A 22,447-nucleotide genomic window follows, 5' to 3' on the forward strand; every position below is an offset into this window, starting at 1 on the left:
GGTTGGACTTGATGATCTTACAGGTCTTTTCCAACCGTAGTGATTCTGTGATTCAGTGAGAGCGGTTTTTCAAGTTTTCACAAACCAAAACTTCCTTTCCTTCAGGCTCTATTATTAATTCCCCAGCAAAATACAGATATCAGGAATGGCACACAGACTCCGTATCTTGCTGCTACCTTTTTGAAACTCACTGGGATGTTGTCTGTAAGTGGAAAAAGTCAGAATAGTTTTTCCTATCTCATTTATTGAAGAACAAGAAGAGGATGGCTACACGCTTCAGGCTTGAGAGAGGGGCTTTTGATTTCCACCCCTGCCAGAGGCTTCCAGGGTGATCCTGGCAAACTGTACTTTCTGTGGTTAGCACAAACGTCATAGAGTCCCCAGGTCTGTCAGGGCTTTATGGCAAGGGGCAGAAAGCACTTCAGAGTTGGTAGCAGATCTGAGATGAGATCTAAATGATCAATTCTGAGGCTAGAACGCCTGGGTATACGATATAAACAAACTACCGTTCTGTCACACCGCCTATTTCTTTTTTTGATTTAGCTTACTGTCATTCTAAGGGGTAAGGAGACATACTGAAACCGAGGAAAGTAAACACCTTCCAAACGTACGAATTTGAGGAATCTCACTCTCCAGAACTTTATTTGTCGATACAAAAAGGCCGTGGAATAGTTTATTCTGGAGTTGTTTGACACTATATGATTTTGTTGAACCAATTCTTTGGTTCCCAAAATTCAGAAAGAAAATAAAAGTAGTCTTAAATTATAGCAAATATTTTTTCCTGTCACTTGCACTGCTCTAGCAATAGGCTTTATTTTTTTTGCTGTAGAACCCATTATTGTAGTATCCTGATATTTTCATGAGCTTTGGTAATCTGCATTCAACAGGGCGTTGATAAGATTCCTTGCAACCTTTATACGCTTACATTTACTGTTACTGATCCGCAAGATGATTGATTTGCGGTCTCTCTCCTCTAGAGCTGTCAGGGCATCAGCAACCAGAGCTTATGTTTTCTGAGGTATTCCCCACATAATTCCCCAAACACTTTTCCTAGCCTGACCTTGACCCTCTGTATCACCTTGACATACAGGAATGGCACGTGTCTTGGAGATAGTGGCCTCTCCTAGCTGATGCAATGTGTTTTATATAATATGCCAAAGGGAGTATCAGGAAATTCAGCGTATATTTAATCGCTGGAAGGAGGAGAATGGGAAGGAGAACCCCTTCGCCTAACAATTGCCCTGTATGTCCTATGCAAAACCTTTTTTAAAATTAAATAAGGCTTTGTATCTGCAACTCGGCTACATATTCCTTTCCTGGGCATGAGTGATGCAGCTCCCTGTCTCCACCCCTGGGACTGCCAGCATCAATCAGTAACAGGTCAAGATAATAGTGCAGGTTGACCCAGAACACTCTGTAACAACCCCCAAGGGCTTGGCAAGGGCATAACACAGTCCCAAGAGCAACGGGTCACACATTTGCTTGGCTTAGTAAAAGATGATGTCCAGGCTGCTTGAAGAACGCTGGAGGAAGCAGCCTTCCAAGCTACGATGGCTTAAAGACTGCCATACGGAAGAGTCTAAAGGTAAACGAAGAGACATACAGGGAATGTTGGAAGGCAGAACTCTACCCCCTACCATCTGAGCACAGGCTACAAACCCACTTTCTTGAATCAAAGCAGCAAAGTAATAGAAGATTAGTCTTGCACATAGACATCATATGCTTTTGGGTTAGAGATACCTGCACATAACAGAACTGCGAGCCTAGACCGTAAGGAGACTGCAATAAGATGCAAGTGTGGTTGAGGTGAGGTAGCTACCTACCGAGTGGAAAAACAGCACAGACTTTCACATGCTAGGGGCTGTTTTATTCTTCTGTTTTCACGGAATCTGAGCAGTACTTGTCTGCAGAGGTTGTGTGCAAGCGTAATCTTCCACTCGATTTTTCAGATATAATCAAGGACTGTGACAGGCCGTGGTAGGGGAGGGGATGCAGAGGTGCATGCCAACTTGCGTAGGCAGAGTCCACCTCTGACATCCCGCCACGGCAGGCTTTAAGCAAGGCAGTTTATACGTGTTTACAATGCAGTTAGACAGTGATGAGTGTTTTTATTAACAAGATCTTCTGTTGCCACAAATCTTGGAAATTCAATTCTGAAGTCTAATTTTTTTTAAAAAGCTATAAAAATTCAAATTTAATTAGCTTAGCATCAATTATCCTAACTTAGCTATGCACATTCAACTTGGAAGTGAGATGAAAACAACTGAATGACACATCAGGTATCAACCAAATCTAGAACATCTTAATTTTAACAATCCGCTAATTGTTTTGCCTTATGGTCGTCTTCATGACTATATGCACAGAGCACCTATAAGAGCTTACATATTACTTATTTAGATAAACAACAGACTGAAGGCAATAATTTCCTACTCTTCGTTAAAGGCCTAATCCTGGCAAATGCTAAAATTCCCTCCACAGAGGTGCTGAGCAATTCTTAAGATCTGGATTTATGACGCCATACAGAACAAGCAAATAGCCAAATAGAAACCTTATATGCTTGATAACTGCAGTACTTACCCGAGAGGAGCACATTATCACACTATTAAATTCTAGTTAATACATGAGATGACGTAAGTGAAATGAATGATATGCCAAAGTTTAGATTAAGAAGATATAATTAATGTCACAAAATCAGTTATTGAAGGAAATTATTTCTCTGCTACCTTAACTCAACCAACTCCCGTATGCACCTCATGACACCATTTTTAATTACTTGACCACATGGTGTTTTTCCCTTCAGAAGGGGCTGCAGTCTTGAAGAGTCATTCAATATTTTGACTTCGCACCATTCAGTGAGTTGCCCTCAGTCTCCCTTAAGAGTCTCATTCCACTGTTCAAAACCATGCTCCAACAAGAGAATTATCCTCTCCTATGTTTTTCTACTGCCCATCATTAATGAACCTAAGTCCTTCATAAACAACTAAACCTTCGCAAGACCCCGCAGAAGTGAAAAAAACAAAATTTATGCCTTAGCATAGGTTTAAGGAGCACTGTTTCCATTTGGGTGCCAACTTTAGATGGCAGATCAAGAGGCCTCAGGCATTAGCTACGTTTCTAAATAAAATCAAATTATCTACCCTGGAAATAAACGGTTTTCAATTCAAATTCGAAATTGCTGATTCAGAATTACTGAATTTGCAAATGCATACTCTCTTGAGTGTAGTTTCCCCCCCATGTATAAATTTGGGGAAAAGCAAAGTCAAAACAAATTTACACAGTATTGAAATTTATAATTCGTGAGCAGCACCTTTTCACACACAGCTACAGGTCTTGAAGTTAAAGCCCTAACTGAGGACAATTTTAGGCATCATCCATTTGACACAACAGTTTGAGAGAGCAGAGTTTCCCAGCGCAATCAAACCAAACAACACTGAGCATCAAAGAACATGACCGTCTTTTCAGACTCTGGAAAGGAGAGCTCAGTCTCAGACTCCTCTACCACCTCCTCAGATTTGATCTCTTCCCCACAACCCTCCGGCAGGCCCCTCACTGATGAAGAAGCCTTCCTAGGAGGGAGTAATTGTACAAGTTAGGTGGAGACCCTTTTTTACTTTCTTCCCCTCCCTCCAGTCTCCTCCTCCTCCTCTTGGCTCATGTTTCCCGTTATTCCAATTCCCTATCTTAAATCCTAGCTCCTTTTCAGAGATTGTGCTCTCCCGATACCTCATTCTCAGTCTTTTTGTGCAGAATAACCCCAGCCTTTTTTTCTAAAGTCCTTTTGACTTTTCTTACATTGAGCAAAAACGGAAGAAAATAATTTTCTGCTCTTAAAAAAGGCAAGTTACAGCAGCTTAAAGCCTGAATACAGCATCTAGATAATGTGAACTCCTTATAATATCTGAGACACATCTGAAACATTACCAATATCTAGATCCCATTATAAAATTACATAACTGTGTAACTGATCTATACTGATTAAGATTTTGCCTGATAAAAGATTTTAAGCAAACTTTACCGACAGCATGGAGCATACATAAAAGAAAAACTCCTAACAACTGCAAAACCACCCTTGCTTTTCAGCAGGACTCCATCCACCGTGAGCTGAACAGAGCACTTTACAACCTGAAGTTTTAATTAAAACAAAAAGGTCACTGACTTTACTGAGGTACAAGGGACAGCACTACTGAAACAGAAGAATTTAAGGGGGAAAAAAAAAAACTATGAAGGAGGATTAAAAAGGTATGAAAATATTGCGAGTAGCATGACAAAACCGATGGGAAGGCAGACAACAGAGGAGCAAGAGATCAATAGGCTGGAAGACAAAAAGATTTTCAAAAGCCATTAATATTTCACATTGTAAAAATAAAGATATGCTTCCACGTAAGTTTTTAGATACATTATCAGCTTTGCTATTGGAACACTTACCTGAAGCAACAACGGTGCTTGCCCATAACGTATTTTCTATGCTTAGGCTTTCGTGAACTGCCGGATCACTATCTTCCTGTGAAAAGTATGAACAGCTAATAAGTAAATCAACATCACAAACAGTCACAGCTAAGAACAATGCCAAATCATCTGAACAAGAGTAACTTGCACGGGATGTCTGCGTCCTTGTCTAATTGTATTCATTGCATATACTTTAGTTGTCTGTATACACACAGAAAAATAACTTTCCAAAAAGTGAAATACTGAAGTTTGTTATTAGTTAAACCCAATTATATTCAAAGAACTAAAGTCAATAGTGTTTTAAAAGGAACATATGCTTTGCCTCAGATGTATCAAACTGCCGAACAGTTTGCTATACCAAGCAGTTAAAGGGAGTTTAAGTGAGTTATGAACACTAACCACCAAAAGTTAATACCCTGTTCTCCATGACTATTTAAGTCGTCTATAATTCATACAATAAGTTACGGTCATCATCATTTTACAACCCAAGCAACATCATACCAACTTGAGGGAAGAAGGTATTTAGACTTTTAAAAAGAAATGCACGCTTGTGTTGTCTTACCACATACTTACAAAAGACATATCCAATGGGAAAATACTTCCAATAGGAAATCGCTTTCATGATTATTTTAAACTTTTCTTTTTTTCCTCCCCTCTCTCCCCCCAAGCAATAATGGTCCACAGATTGTAAACAGACTTAATCTCTCATAATCGATGTGGAGCATGTACAGATTTGTTACTCATTAGCAGCTGTGAAATGTGCTGTTTACGACTAAAGGAAACTTTAGGAGGTAGGACAATCAAGTGTATTCGATCGAATTACAGATTGTGCTAAACGTTTTGCAGGAAAAGGGGGACCACTGATTTACCAAAGTACACAAGAGATTCTGCGGAATGTCAATAATCAAACCCTATGTCCATTTGTCATCTCTATTTTGAAACAACCATCAAGCACAGGATGAGCTGCTTAGAAAACTCTGTTGCTAAAAAAGAAAAATCTCAAACTAAACAGATACATTTTTTTGTGTACTTCAAAAGAGCCCTACCTAGCAAGGAAGCTATAGCTCTTATTCTCTTAAGTGAAGCAAAATCATTGTTTAAAAGGCAGAGAGAACTAGTCTATCAAAAATAGAGGGGAAGAGAGGGAGGATATGGATTCAGCTATGAGAAAAAAACTACAAGTTTCGAATCCAAGACTCACACAAGAAGTAAGAATTCTGTCAAGAATCATCAACGTTCTATAAAAGATGTCTTTCATTAAGAAAAAGAAGTATTTTTTGATTCTTACCTAAGAAATTAATACTGCAAGAATCATTTGCCGTACTCCTAACAATTAAAATACATTAGGTTTGAGACAACAGCAACCGCAAGCCCACTCAAATGGAGTAACATGATATGACGTAGGGATTTTCAGTAGTTGGGGAGTACTACAAAGGACAGGAATGAATCCCAAGATATTGCTACATAACAGCAGAAGTATTTCATATTGATACGCCAAGGAATGTCCAGCTGTAGAGAACTGAAAATATCTCTCTGAAGGTAAAACAGGATCAGCAGCTATAGCGATATTCAAAATTATTGGTAGTATTAGTAACACATGAAGTCTTCATCACTGAAACATTAAATACAAGAAGAGTGTTCTGATTTAGCTCAATAAAGTATCATTTGTGGCAATTATCAATCATCTTTTTAACACTCTAACTCATTTCTGACATGAGCACCTTTGATAGAGTTCATCCACAGCCTAAATTTTGGGATAATTTTTCCTAGCTTCATAATGCTTAGATTTTGGGTTGATTTATGATTGTTCCTGGGTTATTCAGATTCTGTGATTGTTTCAGCCTTCTGAATTAAGCAGTGTATAGACATATAAGTCTAAGTAGAAATTATCCAAGAATACTAGTTTTTCCAGAGGAAGATGCAAGTCAAAATACTAACTGCAGCTCTTTGGGGCATGGCGGTTGGTGGAAAGATTGCCATCTACACCTACAACGTTGAAACATGACCACGTCCAGGGGTAAGTTTCCGAATGCAACTTATTTAAGAGGTTTCAGGATCTGTTTCTACAAGGCTAGAAATAGGACATGAACTGGTCATATGCGAGTTGAAAACAGATACTGAATTTTTTCATTCTTATCATGGGTTCTTCAGGAATTGCTGAATCTAAGAGGACAACTTTCCTGAAATTCTTTCATACAGACAATGCTGATTAGCCACTTGTGACAAGAGCGGAAGGCTGCCACTGTCAACCCAAACGGTGGGCCTGGCACCAAACAGGAGTCTAATTTCACACAACTTGCAGTGAGATACACAGATTGTTCTCAGTCAGCAGCACACATGCTAACCTTGATGACTTTTTCTCATCCACAAACTATTCTGCATATTCAAACTGTTTCAACTTGCTTGATTTTTACAATTTTACCTACCATCATACCCTGCAAAAAAAGGAAATTCTGCTCAAGTATTCTGAACAAGAAATTTGTGGAGTTTCTCACTGCATTACTAGGTCAACTGAAAACAACGTGTACAAGGAAAATGCTGTTATTTATAAGAACTCACTGCTATACCTCAAAAAGCAAATCATACTAGAGTTTGTCAGAGGAGTCCCCAGCAGTCAGGTAACAGGGTGATGCCTACTCACACAGACCTGACCGCAAAGATCCCGTATTTCAGTCAAACACTGCAACCTCATGGAAATGAATGGGTCAGTCTTTTACAATCATCAACATACAGCGATAGGACACAGATGTGAATGCCATACTGGCGATGAATTCAGTCTCAATAAATGAAAAAGCTTTTGTATTTTGCCCTCAGAAGTTCCACACAGAATACCTGTTGTCCTCAGTAGGACTCCAAATAGCTTCCCCCAAACACTGAAAGAGGTAATTTCCCGTCTACCACTTACTAAAGCTGCAATCATACTGAAGTAGACATTTTTGCATTATGTTGAATTCCAGCACGAAGAACGAATTTGAATTTTGACAGGAGCATTGTGTTTTAACTAGCCATTAGCACAGAATTAATGTGCAGAATTAGAGATACTGAAAAGCTATAGAATTCAAAGAAATGTTCGCTGCTATGTCTTTGCATAGCTTTATAATTGTAACTTTAGATAAGACTAAGGACTTCAGAACAAAATAGCTATAGAAAAGACGCCTATGATTTAATAGTGGGGTAATACTGTAGGTTAATATATCCCACAAAGAGGTGGACAGATGAAATTCCATACAGTGTAATGTAAAGCGATGCACACAAAGGAAGAAAACACCCCAACTTCACAAAGTGATGAGCTCTGAGCTGATCAAAACTAGTCAGAACTTGTCATGACTACTCAGAAAACAAATTTTGGGATTATTACAACTCTATCAAAACACCAACTTAATAGTCAGGAACAAGCTAAATGCTTAGAATTACTAGGAGAGAGAAAAACAACAACTCATGCTACTACAAAGAAATCCATGGTTTGCCCAAGTCTTAAGTATGTAGCCCTAAATCCCTCCTCCTTCCCCTTACTCCAAACAGAAAATAAGAAGAATGGGAAACTATTCGGAAAGGGCAACAAGGGTGGTCAATGTAGCTTCCATACCAGATACGGCTAAATAAACCTGAACTCTAATGAGGAACGTGACAGAACTCTATGAAATGGGCACCTAGAAAGGGAGGATAGATATCTCTGTGTCTTACCAAAGAAGAAAGAAGTCATAAATAAAGACAGCAAAATTAAAACAACAGGCAATTGCTCTTCATAAAAAGGCATAATTAACCTGTACAACTTCTTCCTATTTGAATGCTAAACGGTTACATAGGTTCAAGGGGGGACCGGGTAAGTTGAAAGAAAGCAATTTCATTGCAGGTTACTTACAGAAACCAGCTCTGACCCAGAAGCTCCCACATGACGTGTTGTTAAGAGACAGAATCTTCTGAGGAGGCATTACCATCTCCTCACTCTAGTCTTATTCTCTTTCCCAACAGTCTGCTTCTGGCTATTGTCAGGAATAGGATACGAAGCTAGGAAAATCCTTCTTTCTGCCTCAGTTTATTCTTCAGTTAGCACATTTTAAGACAGTGAATTATGAAACTCGTCCATACTACAAGAAGAACTCGAAAGCCCTGCAGTGATTACGGAGAGCTGACAACACAACCAGGAAAAGGTCACTTGTCCAATGTCTACCTGCTACAAGATGTAGCAAAATGCCTCCTTTTAGGTCATTCAAAATAGGAAAAGATCTAATGAGCTAGTTCTCTTTCCACTCATGCCATACTCATCAACAGAATGGTTTGGTCGATCAGTTAGCTTCTGCTTATTTCATTATGATCCTTTCATGTCTTTACGGTCTCATCTAACATTTCCACTTTTCTACAGTTCATTCAATTTACCAAATAGCACACCTTCCATACCCAAATGGATGAGGACTTAACCTTATTTTTCATTTGTTCTAAGTTACTCAAATGAAAAAGAAGTATATTTACAGTTACGAGTTTAACTGTTTCAATTATTTTTATTTCTACTTTTGGAGAGATGGGGGGGATAGATGAAGCAGGGAAGGGACAAGTATTCCGATCCCTGAACAAGACTGGGTTGTGGTATGGAGAAATGATTCTGCAAATTTTCTGATGCTACTACAGCTAACAGAACAATATATGTTTTGGGGTAAATGAAATCCATCACTCACTCTAGTAGCAGAAATTTGACATACAAGGGCTCTTTGTCCAGCTGACGAAGTTTCCACTTAAGGTCTGCTGGATTGAATTTCATTTGGCAGCTGTATGTTTATTGGTCTTTACATTCTGAATTAAGTTCATTACCAGAATAGTGCAGGTCAGTATTGCATTCAAGCTTCATATTCAGGCTCAGTTTTTGAAGTCATGTGCGGTATTGATCATAGAGGTTTAAATTGTCTACAGTTCCTATTCTAGGAAATTAGTCTGTAGCTCTTGCACGTGCAGAGAAAAAGGAACAGATGAGCAGTGAAATAAAAATTGAATATATCCTACTGTCAGTCCTGAATTCGTAATACAGCTGACCAAGGATCACGACATATTTCAAGCAGCCATTTAAAAGGTTTCAAAGCTACAATTTGTTATAGTTTTTTTTTCAGGTAATGACAGAGGCCTTTGAGACTAAACACCTAATCCTTGGATTAGTACCACCTTCCATTTGACCTTTTCGGCCCTATTTCTACCTGATGGGATGCAGCACAACAACCCCCACCAACTTCTGTAGGAAAGTGGAAGAATACGCATTCGTTTAATCGCATCACTGAAAGAGATTCCTTCCCTACCCCAACCCCACAGTTTACTATTCTTGCTATGTTCCTTTTACCGGCATAGGTATTTTGGACAGGGTCAGATGAGGTTCGGCACACGTTAGCTGTCCGTATGGCTGTTAGTGCCAGTGCGAGGAAGGTGGGTAAAAAGGAGTTGCAAAACCCAATACCATTCCCTTCAGTGGCAACAGAAAATTAAGCCAGATTGAAGTGAACGCAACCATTACTTCAAAACAGGTCATTCTCCAGCAGCAAATATGAAGTAAAAAAATGACTCAACGTTCTCTTTACTAAAATACAAGACTTACCCAAGAAAACATCTGTATAACTAGGCGCAGGCCAGATATTCTACTCATAAATGAATACACAATTTTCAGTGCTCGCACCTTGATATGTATTTTTGCAAAGTATCAACAGCTACATGCAACAGGTTTTGCATCAAGGTAGGTTGGTTTTTTTATACATCTGACAAGGTGCTATGGTGGAAAAAATGGTATCAAATAGTTCTGCACCACAGAAAAAGTTTATTAGAGCAGATCAGATGAACTCAACGGAATCAGTTATTTTTATTATTTCAGTAGAAATCTCAAAGAAGATTTCGATATATTCCCAAAGTAAATGAAGAGACTGAGGTGACAGCACTGAGCTGCAATATAGGAGAAATTAAAGGAAAAGATTCTTAAGGGAATGGTGGAAGAAGGTCCCAAATTTAAAAAAAAAAAACTAGCCAAGGTCAAAAGCAGAAGAGAAGATTTCCACAATTCTGCACAGAAGCTGTAAGCAACAGGTCAATAAGTACCGGTCATGTCAGTACACACTGATGTAATGCTCTAGAGTACTCTCTGGGCTCCAACCGGTAGAAGTTGGGTTAAGAAGTATGGCTACCTTTTCTTCTCTTTCTACAGACGTGTTTTTCTCATGCTTTTTCAGAATTGGTGAAATAGCTTCCTAATTTTTCAAGCCTACATAGGAGCATCAGACAGAAGAGAAACTCCATAGTTACGTCTGTGCAAATCCCTGTCCTGTGCATCACTATTTCAAAATAAGCTCAGCCAAGACGTGGACGATGCCCTGAGAACAAATAAAACAATCTCACACATTTTCAGGGAACGCTAATATAGCTCATCTATTGTTTCTTGGTAGGATGTCCAGAAGAGGGGAGAGGAGAAGAAGAATTAACTCATGGCATTATTTCAGGGCCAGACACGATCCTTCCCACATGCCCATGCAAGGACACACGCTCACTTTCGTGCACTGACTGCATATAATGCACCAAAATCCATGGAAGACAATGGAGAATGACTCCATGTGAAGCTGGCAGACATCAATAGAGTACAGCAGAGCTTTAACTCCTCCTGACGTGGTTATGCAGGTATACTGCAAAAGGTCTCTTCTGCCAGCTGTCTGGTTTGCTGTGGGTGTATTTCTCATGTGGAAGTACTTCTAAGAGAAGTTGTTCCCTCATAAAAACTCCAGAGCTGTGCACCCAAGTTTCTGGTTTGTTTTATGGTCAGGCACTTTTTGAAATTATCTAAGTTTGTCTTCTACATTGTTAGTACTCTGTCTTCATAATGGGGGAAAAAAAGAAAAGAAAAATCAATGTGCTATTACCCTGTCAACCTACCCTTGCAAGAATTCTTTGAACATCAATGCTTAAGTAGGAAAAATGTATGCATTAGCATCACTAAGCACACTAATTTTTTTTACTTTAACATAAAATAGAAATCAGATGCAAAAACTGATTTAGTGTAAGAAGCAAGGACTCACAGCGGAAAGATAAATCGGTAAACAAGTGTCCTGAAACAACATTTCACTATGCAGAAGGTACACCATTAACAAAAAAAAAGTCTTCTGAAAAATACCTACATTGTCATCCACCGTGAACCAAATCTGAGGGCACTGCCCTATCAGGGATGCTTGAATCATACAGCTCTTATTACGTCTACAATGAGAACCCACAATAGGGAGCAACTGCTTAGTGATGATTTCCCAATGTCTCAATTGCACGTACCAGAGTTGTTAAAAAGGCTCCGAGGAGTTCAATTTATATTTAGAAAAGTATACACTTAGCCATTGGGACAGGAATAACATGAATTTTACGGCTGTTAATAGAAGTTTCATTTGGACAACTGGTCAATACAAGGTTTAAGTAAACATTGTTGCTTACAGCTTTAGAAGGTGGGGACAAGTGACATTTACTTTGCAGGCAGCATGAACTATACAACTGGTATAAATTGGTCTTCGAGAGCCAACAACTGCAATATCTCATTCATCAGCGTACTTAGAATTGTGAACTAGAATTCCAATTACTGAACAAAATCTATTACCAATTTGAGTTACTTGGGTAAAACACCCTTCTCTCTACCGCCACCGTAGTTAATTCTCTCAAATTATTTTAGAAACAATCAAGAGGAATGAGTCTACTAATGCTGAGTTTGGCTAAAATAAACAAAACAATCACTATGTCTGCTAATACAAGGCTACAAATTTGTAAAGTGATTTAAGAAAAAACATTACTACCTATTAGGACACCCTGCTTTAAAGGGTTAACTTTAGCAGGCCACCTTTTGAAAATAACAGAAAAAAGTCACAGAAATTATTGCATTGTTATTATCACATTCTGTTTTAAATATAATCATAGCTGGAAAAAAGATTTAATAAAGCCTCCGTAAATAGCTTTTAGTTTTATTTTGCTTTTTGAGATAACTGAACTTCGGAAGTACTAGCTTACCCTTGAACAGAAATGCTGTTAAACAAAGCACGTTTTTATTGCACATAAACTAGAACTTGCATTGTCTCAGGCTACTGAATATATTCAACTTGCAACTTTTTTGACATAGATGAACAATACATTAGATGCCTGGTGACAAACAATATATCCTACTATATAAACGGTTTCATATAGAAAGATTATAGTGATGTCAACAAATATCCAATTCTTGGATTCTGCTTTTTCCAGATATACTTTTTGTATTAGCTTTCTGCAATATATATTTACCAGCGTACCTTTTATATGAAGTATTGCCACAGCAGGAACATGGAAAAAAAACACCGCTGCAAAGCTAAGGAAAGATCTGATACCACTTTGACACTAAGTCTAGGTTTTCCTTACACTGAGAAATGGAAGAGAGAAGTACAACTGTATTTACAAACACTACTTACCCGCGTGAAGGTACCCTCAAAACTGTGAATATCCAGCTGTGGCTTCTGGGCATACACATAAGCATTGATTGAAAAGAGATCCTGTAAAACAGATGAATGTACTTACTATTATTTAAACTTAATCACCTATTTTGAAGAACCTTTTAGTGGTGAAGATTCCAGTTTATGACCCCCACCATCCCACCCCAAATTAAGTTCATGACGTTTTTACCCAACTAAGAAACACGCTCTTTTTTCAGTACATCTCGCTATACAGAATATCATCTTGGATCTGGTTCCAAATGTGTTGATAGTTCAAACACTAAACTGTTTTAGATTTATAACATGAGTTAGAAATTTTATCTAATTTGTTTCCTCTTAATAGCCCCATTTTAACTTCTAATAGTATAATCTTAAAATACTGTCCATATTTTGCTCTTTTAAAAATAAAGTGGGGGTTTTTTGTTGTTTTTTTTTAATGCAACTGGAAACAAAATACTTTTCCAGCAAGGACAAAGCCAACTGAATACAAGAGGAAGCAATGACACTAATTCAAGTTCTCTTAAATGCTCAAGCACATCTGCAGTCAACCCATGAGAAAACCCCATCAGCTTCAAGAAAGCCTGGATACATCAACAGCGTTACTCAAACACTTAAAGTCAGGGATATACTAAACTAGTCCAATAAAATTGGGTCTAATATACATGATACTACTAACTCATGATGGCAAACAACCCAGGAACATTCCTACCAAAACCAAAAGAATAAGAGACTCAGATACTACAGGAGCAGGCTCTATAAATCGATGGCAGTATGGTATAAACAGAGGAAGAAAAAAAAAAATACAAATCTGATGATTGGTAGATTTTAAGAGCTGTCCCTAGAGGCCCAGGGAGGATCACCTTACAATTCTGAAACAATTATTTCATCAGCTAATTCTTCCAAAACATCCACCTGCCACAGAAAGGATACTGCAGACGAATTGCTAAAAACCTGATGCAAAGGACTTTCTTCTCATCACAAAAGCAAACCTTTCGGTGCTTTTCAGATGGTCAGGACCAACAGCAGCCAAGAGATTTTAACATGAGTAGACCACTCATGCATGGATCCTCAATCCAGTTCCTACGCTGGAGAGGAGCAGATGCTTGATACCAAATCCCAGTCGATCTAAGAATCATAACCTCTGACAAAATGCAAGAGTGCCTGCCTTCTCACCGTACATAGCACCTAACTATTTGGGTTATCTCCATCCTTTATTCCTGGATGAATCTTGCAAAATGCTAATTAGACACCATCTCTGGGGAGCAGATTACGTGGCTACAATACCCTGTTCATACTAACCAGAATGTGCTATCTTCAAGAGCGGAATGAATTTTACAGCCTCTTTCATGGACATATAACCACACCTTGGCTCAAATGTAGGTATTTTTAAAAGCATGCCATTATTTTTATCCATACTTTTGGATAGAAGAAAAAATAACTACATTTGAATGTTACATAATTTGAACAACACAAAAATTAACTAAAGGCACTACTGTCCACCTGTGTTAGTGTCTTAAAATCTGACGCATTTGTATCCTTTTGTTTCTCCAATAAAATGGCTACAGATTTTTGAATATTATTTTTTCACTTTTCCAGATCAAAATGAATGGGTTTTTTAAAATCTATTGTACATTTATCAAACATGTTTGCCTTTAGTCTAAAAAAGTGTAGCTCTATAAATAACGAATTTGTACTTCTATTTATATTCTGCAGACAAGAAGTCTCTCACTTCATACCCTGCAAAACCACACAGACTTTGTATTTCATATGCTTTTTAAAATACGAATCAAATCCAAACATTAACTCTCACAAATTATCTTTATCTTAAACCGTTAGCCATTTATTGTAGTCTTCCACACAAATTTCATTCATTGCATCCTTGTTCTTCCAACCTACTTTCATCAGGTTCACGAGAAATAATTCATATGAAACTAATACACATGTGGTGTCCTATATCTTCATCATTCACTTCTTTCCAATCTGTTATCACCTACAATTTAGCTAATCCAGGCTATTATGTGCTTTATTATGCAAAGAAAAATAAAGAGTCTCTCAGTAGTGGATAGCACAGCAGAAAACTAATACCACACACATACTCATAGACACAATAAAAACTGCTAGTGAAATGCGTCAACCCAGAACTTCTCTCTTTTCAAGGAATGCCTTAGTGGGATGCAAGACTGGAATAAAAAGGAAGCAGAAATATCCACCTTTTTAAGTACACTGGCATTTATACAGTAATATATTTTCCTGGTTTCTAATCTTTATTTTTTTTACTGCGATGTTCTCCTTTGCTACATTTTAAATGGAAAAATTTCTACCACGTTCCTTTGGCATCTTTTGTTTTTACGTTTTAGTTCCCTTTCGTATTTCTGACATAACACCTAAACTTTCATGTTTTCCTTTTATTCTTTTCTGAATTTCAACACTGAAAGAAACTCATTTATCCTTCTGAAAAACTGAGATCCACACACTCCCTACACATTTGTGGCATTACTCTGGAATGCCTCAAACTAGAACCAGCAGAGTATTCCAAAACAGCGTATTTTTTCCTTAAACTCAACAACATAAGAAAATCCCTGTGCTCCAAGAGAAATCCAAGGCGGTAGTCCATTGGCCTTTCATTCACGTGTAGTAGAAAGACAAGACATACAAGCATATTACACACGCTCAGTAGCTTTCTGAAGCATTTTTGCATTATTAGGGTAAAGAAAAGGGATAAGGAGTTTTTTCCGTAGCCCAGTGCTCTGTACTCCAAATGGACATCGTTCTCAAGCCAATAAAATACAGTAGCTGAAGTTTTATAATACAAGGGAAAGAAAGAGAAATCCAAAGAATGATACAGTTATAGAAGACAGATTGCATATGAACGGCATTCCACAATAAAGGTTACTGTAAGAGTACAAAGGTCTTCCTCCACTTAGTGCTGCTTTCCCAGTAGTAGCAGCTGTGCGTTTCTCATCCCAATGTCTTGAACGAAGTCGCGACGGTGAATTTAACAAGGAGACATCAAGATTTGCACATAAGGCTACATGTCAATATAACTTCTGCTCACCAAGCAAGAAAAATTTACCTGGTTAGGTTATCTCATTGCTTCCCCCTATATAAAAGCAGGGAGAAGGAAAATTACCTTAAACAAAGGATTTAATTATATTTTCGGGAAAAAAAAAGACTACTATTTTTTATTAATGATTTAACTAAAGCGGGACTTGATCTTTGTGAAATTCAGCTTCAGTAAAGAATTATTTTCATCCTATAAGCATTGAACTGCTGGTTCTCTGACGCCAAATAGTTCTACTGATATGTTCAGTGGAAACAGTATTCTACATCTAAAATTACGTTGCTTTTAGGAGACAGCGAGGGCAAATGACCTCGGTTATTTTCTTACTCAACGGAAAAAAACCACTTGGGCAGGGGAATTACAACAGTTCTAGATTAAAGAAACTATATGAAAGACTTGACTCTCAAGCAATAAAAATTAAATTTTTATACCACAGCAGATGAGATCTAAAAAACTTGATATGCATTTAATTATCTCATACTTGAAAATAATTCAGATGAATGCATTTCATCCTTCTACACTGAAAGTCAGGAAATGACTTGATGATTGTACAATAATGAAAGTGTTCTCTTTTGCATTTCACAATTTAAAAATCACCGTAAAGTTATCAATAACATAGAAAAATATGCTCTATTAGGTCAAGGGCAACATTTGTTCACCTTACTTAAAGATCATTAAAATACATTCTTAATCATAACATGTAGTTCATTACAAATAAAATTGCCTTTGGGTCAATAAAACTAATTAAATGTAAATGGTATTGTTTACTGCTGTATGGATCTCCTGATATAAATCAGCAAGTCACCATTTATTGAAAATTACAGTGACCTCATTGCTGTTAATAAATTTAGTTGATCACACAAGCTAGAGAAGAATGCCCCAGAACATGTGTATCACCAGAAGAACTGCCCCACCTATAACTATGAAACTGCGAGAAACCTAACCTAGGTGTGACAATATTTGTTGCTCAGCCACCATTAAGCGACTTGTTGAAATTTTGACTCTCTGGTCCCATTAAGCGCATTAGAAAGACAACAAAATCTGTATGGATCATCTCGGTGGTGTCATCCGTTCTTTAAGAAAAGCTCTGAAGGTCTGCGGGTTTGTTTATTCTGGGTGTCACAGCGGGCAGGGTTACGGTGCTGCTCCGTGGACAAGACTGACAGCTCACGCCAACACGAGCTACTCACCGCCTTTACATCGCATACATAAAGAAATCAAAACGAGTGATGATTATGGAGAGTATATTCTGTCAAATACATGATCAGATTGTTTATTTTATGGTCAACTTGCACACATTCTGTTAAATTATTAAAAAATCTATTTTAACATGTAAATATGAACCGTAAGCCTCAGCTTTGGAAAATTGCTGCAAGCAGATGGAGAAGACACCGTGCAGGTCTTGCTTGACGCGTGGCGAGCCCCTGGAAGCCAGGAAAAGCACTATTCCAATGAGCAACCGCTAAAAGTTTGCTGAAACTATTTGATCCCTTACAGCAAACCCCCGAAAGTCAGCCCAGAGACAGCAAGGGCAAAATGCCGTGTCCCAGAGACTGCACCCCGCATGGGTTCTGTGACCAGCCCCCCTGCAGCCAACCGCTGGCTTATCATAAACACGCATAGAGTTAATCTCGGAAATTTAACCCATTTTTGTAGCCACCCATACAAACAGGAACCTTTACTCCAGTTTAAAGGCAGTACCAAATTAAAACACAAGCCTTGTGCCTTTCGAAATGGACAAGACTAAGAGAACTTCGAGCTCTCAGAATCACAGAATCATTAAGGTTGGAAAAGACCTGTAAGATCATCAAGTCCAACCACCAACCCAACCCCACCATGCCCACTAAACCATGTCCCACAGTGCCACGTCCACACGTTCCTTGAACACCTCCAGCGATGGTGACTCCACCACCTCCCTGGGCAGCCTCTTCCAGTGCTTCACCACTCTCTCAGCAAAGACATTTTTCCTAATATCCAGCCTGAACCTCCCCTGGCGCAACTTGAGGCCATTTCCTCTAGTCCTGTCACTTGTCACTTGGGAGAAGAGACCAACACCCACCTCACCACAACCCCCTCTCAGGTAGTTGTAGAGAGTGATGAGGTCTCCCCTCAGCCTCCTCTTCTCCAGACTGAACAACCCCAGCTCCCTCAGCCGCTCCTCACAAGACTTGTGCTCCAGATCCCTCACCAGCTCCGTCGCCCTTCTCTGGACATGCTCCAGCAATGATCAGGCATTTGGAAAGGTTCATTTTTCCACAATTCCTTAAAGCAAAATACATTTTCCATAATGTCTTCATTTAAAAAAGCTAAAGCAGAACAGTTAGATAGGTGTTCCCTGAAGTGCCTTGTTGTCACCACGTCAGTTATTTTGGGGGCAAACACGAGGCACTGCCCACCTTGCCCAGCACAACGCCAACAGAGCGAGAGGAGGATCATGCCCCAGCAGCTTCTTTCAGCAGCAGGAAGGGTCATCGCCCCATTCTCCCCACATTTCTTCAGGAAAGGAAATCAACGCTGATCCCAGACCGGAGCACAAAGCTCAGTCCTTTGCCCAAACTGCTTCAAACCCCACCGAGTTTCTGCAAAAAAGTAATTTTAAGCCTATCAAAAAGCACATGTCCCTGTTAGGCACCGTACAGGTTAGCGAGATAATCACTGTAAAATAGTGGGTTTTCCAGTTAGGAACAGAAACAAAGCATAGGGAGGGTTTATAAAGCAACAGACTTTTTCAAGTTAATATCTGGCAAGCAACTTGCCTGATTTTTCCGTTTTATTAAGAGAAGTTTTGAGCAACAGAGGATACTGTAGAAACCTGGGGTGATAAGAAGTCTACTCAGAATGGATTTCTCAAACGATCCTTACTTTTAACCAAGTTGCTTTGAATTTTTTCCACTGCATGTACAAGACAGCTTGAATACTCTTTGCTGAGAAAACCTCAACTACATATTTTAAGCATCCCTTTTTAGATAAGTCAGGTGTAAAGTTTCACAGGGTGCCAAACACTATCCCTACAAGTTTAAAGCATGCATCCTGTTTTTTACTCTTTTGTCCAAAATAATTTTTTTTTACTGTAACTATAGAGAAATAATTTTGCCCATTGCATTTTAATTTAATTTTTTTTAAAAAAAGAATACATGTAGGGCCTCTATACAGATACAGCTTAGGACTCTATCAGGAACTATAAAAATTAGGCTTAGCATAAAGTAATTCCATAATGCTATTTTTTTGTTAGTTTGAAATTCATGGCTTGCTTAGAGGTTCATACTAATCTTCTGAAGCTGTCCATATGACTCTTGCAAGTGACAAGCAACAGGAGAAGAGGAAATGGCCTCAAGTTGCGCCAGGGGAGGTTCAGGCTGGATATTAGGAAAAACTTCTTCACTGAAAAGGTTGTCAGACACTGGAAGAGGCTGCCCAGGGAGGTGGTGGAGTCACCATCCCTGGAGGTATTTAAAAGACATGTAGATGTGGCGCTTAGGGACATGGTTTAACAGTGGACTTGGCAGTGTTAGGTTTGCAGTTGGACTTGATGATCTGAAACATCTTTTCCAATCTAAATGATTCTATGATATTATTGCCATCCCAGGAAAGGTAAAAGTGTCTTTGCAGGAATTAAAGAAATACCATCATGCTTTCCATAGGAATGGAAACAGCCTCCTGGGACGTGCACTGAGCATTATCTTCTGTGAAGGATGTGGGGATCCCCTAAAAAGCGTTTATATTTGGATGCATTAGGCTACCATTTACCCAAAATAATTCACAGACAGACGGGGCTTAGGAGTGAAGCAGATATATGACATGACCACTGCAAACAGTCTAAGACCAGCTGGGAAGCAGCCATTTAAAATGATCTAATTTAAGAGCCACAAAGTGTCAATGGTTTGACCAAACCACACAGTATGGAAACTGGGAGATGGTTTAGTTTACTTGGGAGGAAGCATTATACCCAGTGTCGGTTACTTCAGGATAACACATCAGCTTAATGCACACAAAGTCTTGGCTAGTGTGGTTAACCGCCAATAACTGCGTGATGCGAGAAAGGGCAGAAGCGTGTCAACTGCTTGGTGGCTTCCATTTGCTGCTGGTAGCCAGGGAAGGTTTGTTAGGCATATGTAGCTCTTGATTAACCACACCTGATGACGCAACTCAGGTTGTCACCTACAGCTCAAGAAGAGGAAGAATATAGAAGTCTTGCAAGAAGCGCAGATCAGTCAGAGGTAGGTTCATGGCAGTAAGTGGAAACAACTAAGGAATAAATGGTTACTATAGAGTACAGTTGACTCTTGTACACTGTTTCCAAGACGCATGAATAATTTCTTGGTGATACCTTGCCTTTCCCTCCCCTACATGCCCTAAACAACCACCATCTGAAGCAAACCTTCCCTTCTGCAGAAAGTTGAGGCTGCACGTCCTACCATTCAAATGCAGACTCCCCAGCTTCAACCACTTCTGATTTATTTTTCACTGTAAACAACCACAACACAATTACTTCTTTCAAATCAAATGCACAGGTTGAAACATAATTTTATATTATCTCCATAGAGGTGTAACAATTTACTTGTCAAGTCTATTGATAACTGATTTTTTTTTTTAACAAAGAACATAATATAAAAGTTACAGCATATTTCTTCCTAGCAAGGAAAGAAAACTTCAGACATGGATTTGTTTTTTTTTTTAAAAAAAAATAGAAAAGATAATGTAAAACTTTTTTTCTTTTCCAAAGGAGACCGTAGAAAAACCTTTGCATTGTAGTTTACTCTTCAGGAGACCAAAATTTCCAAGCTCAGAACACTGAAATTGTAACAAGCAAACAGAACTCAAAGAGGCAGTGCTCTGCACGAAGAGCTGTATTTGCCAAGTGCAGTCATGGATGCTTCCGAAACAAAACAGAAATAAAAAATAACAGCTAAGTTGGACACAGTTGTAATGTAAAGATACTACTCAAAAAGCACTATTTAATTTAAAAAAAAAATCAAAGCAAGATAGAAAATTGACTGGATTTTAGTCATACACATGCATCTGTCTCAAATGTGGATATGATTATTTTTTTTTTTTTGAGAAAACAAGCTAGGCCAATGATTAAATGGTAAAAACCTACAAAAGAGGCATTATTACAAATACTAAATTCAACTGCAGGTTACAGAATACTTGTTAAAGTCTGTTCTTGCATCAGAACTCCTGTCTTGAAGCCTGACTTGGCATCTCTGTCTTGCATGACCAACCTTCAGTTCCACCCCTTGTTCCCAATCCTCTAAATTCAAACCTAGCTATTTTTCCCTCCTCCTGTCACACGTGAAGGCAGTAGCCAGAGCACTACGAACACAAGAAAAAAATCTCTCCCTTCTGCTAATTTCAGTGTGGCAGCAACTCTGCAATTCTGGAAGAATGACTGCAGAGGTCCTGCTAAGATCTGGCAGATAATCTAACACTTACTTTTTCTATTGAGATGGCATATGAACAGTCCTCTTAAGGTATGTTTGCCTTTAATAAAACACCTAAAGGATTTAGCGTCAAAACACCAGAAATTCCGCACAGGTAAATTTCCACAAGCTTGTAACTTGAGTCTGTTTTCAGAGAAAGTCTCTCAATACCAAACCAACCCTCTGGAAAATAGTAAGCTTCCCCAGTACAAGGGACACAATTCAGCTTCTCATTAAGAGACACTTATACAATTCTACACACATTTTTGAAGATACGTGTCTATTTTGAACATACACATCTATACACACACGTGTCCTTTTTCACAATTTTAATAGTTACCCATGACACAACACACATATGCACTCAAAAGATACACCCATTCAGGCAACTCTTAGTGAGCCCTCCTTGCAAGAACCTGCACATCGCACCTAGTCAGACCAGAAAGCATCTTGTCAACCAAAAGCACTTTACCTTCCCAGAGCAGACTGCTGTTTCCCAAGCTTACAAGCTAGTGATTAAGCAACGGCTCCTGAGGCAAGAACGACTTGCACTGGCAGTGTAACACTTGGTTGAAAACACTACAACTATGATACGATTCTGCGGAGTACAGATCTCAGAGGGGACCACAACGAGACGACTGAGAAGTTGAAGTTGGAAGATGAAAATCCAATTCTGCCTCAGTTTCTTTTCAATGTAAACCCAAGAGTTTGTGCATAACCAACTTCTCATTAAGCATTCAGTGGAATATCTATCTCCTATTTATTGGAAAAACTCAGACTGTGGTAACAGGTATTTTGCAATGCTTACAATAACGGTAACAATCTTTTAGATAAGAGATATATATGCATACATGGAAGATATCTTAAAAGCAAACAGATCAAATGCTTACCCCCAAAGCTGGCAATCTCTGTGTGCAGCTCACAGCAACCTTCAGTTTCCAGTCTGTTTCTCCATCGAGCTGGTCAGTTCGAATAAAACACGAACCTTGAAGTTATAAAGAGACATCGAACTATTTTTTTGATCTCAAAAATTCAGTTTGGGTTAAAAAAGTTTAGAACAGTGAAAAATC

General features: G+C 38.7%; 1 protein-coding gene across 1 annotated transcript in view; it reads right to left on the bottom strand.

The window, feature by feature from the left end:
* ATP9B (ATPase phospholipid transporting 9B (putative)) overlaps positions 1 to 22,447 on the bottom strand; it is a 174,262-nt gene that overhangs the window by 80,978 nt on the left and 70,837 nt on the right. The window contains exons 8-10 of the mRNA XM_059815461.1: positions 22,268 to 22,362; positions 12,876 to 12,956; positions 4,426 to 4,501 (exon numbers count right to left, since the gene is read on the bottom strand). Of these exons, the coding sequence (XP_059671444.1) occupies positions 4,426 to 4,501; positions 12,876 to 12,956; positions 22,268 to 22,362 (252 nt within the window). The remainder of the gene's footprint in view (positions 1 to 4,425; positions 4,502 to 12,875; positions 12,957 to 22,267; positions 22,363 to 22,447) is intronic.

Source organism: Gavia stellata, chromosome 3, assembly GCF_030936135.1.
Source record: "Gavia stellata isolate bGavSte3 chromosome 3, bGavSte3.hap2, whole genome shotgun sequence".
NCBI classification, from domain to species: Eukaryota; Metazoa; Chordata; class Aves; order Gaviiformes; family Gaviidae; genus Gavia; species Gavia stellata.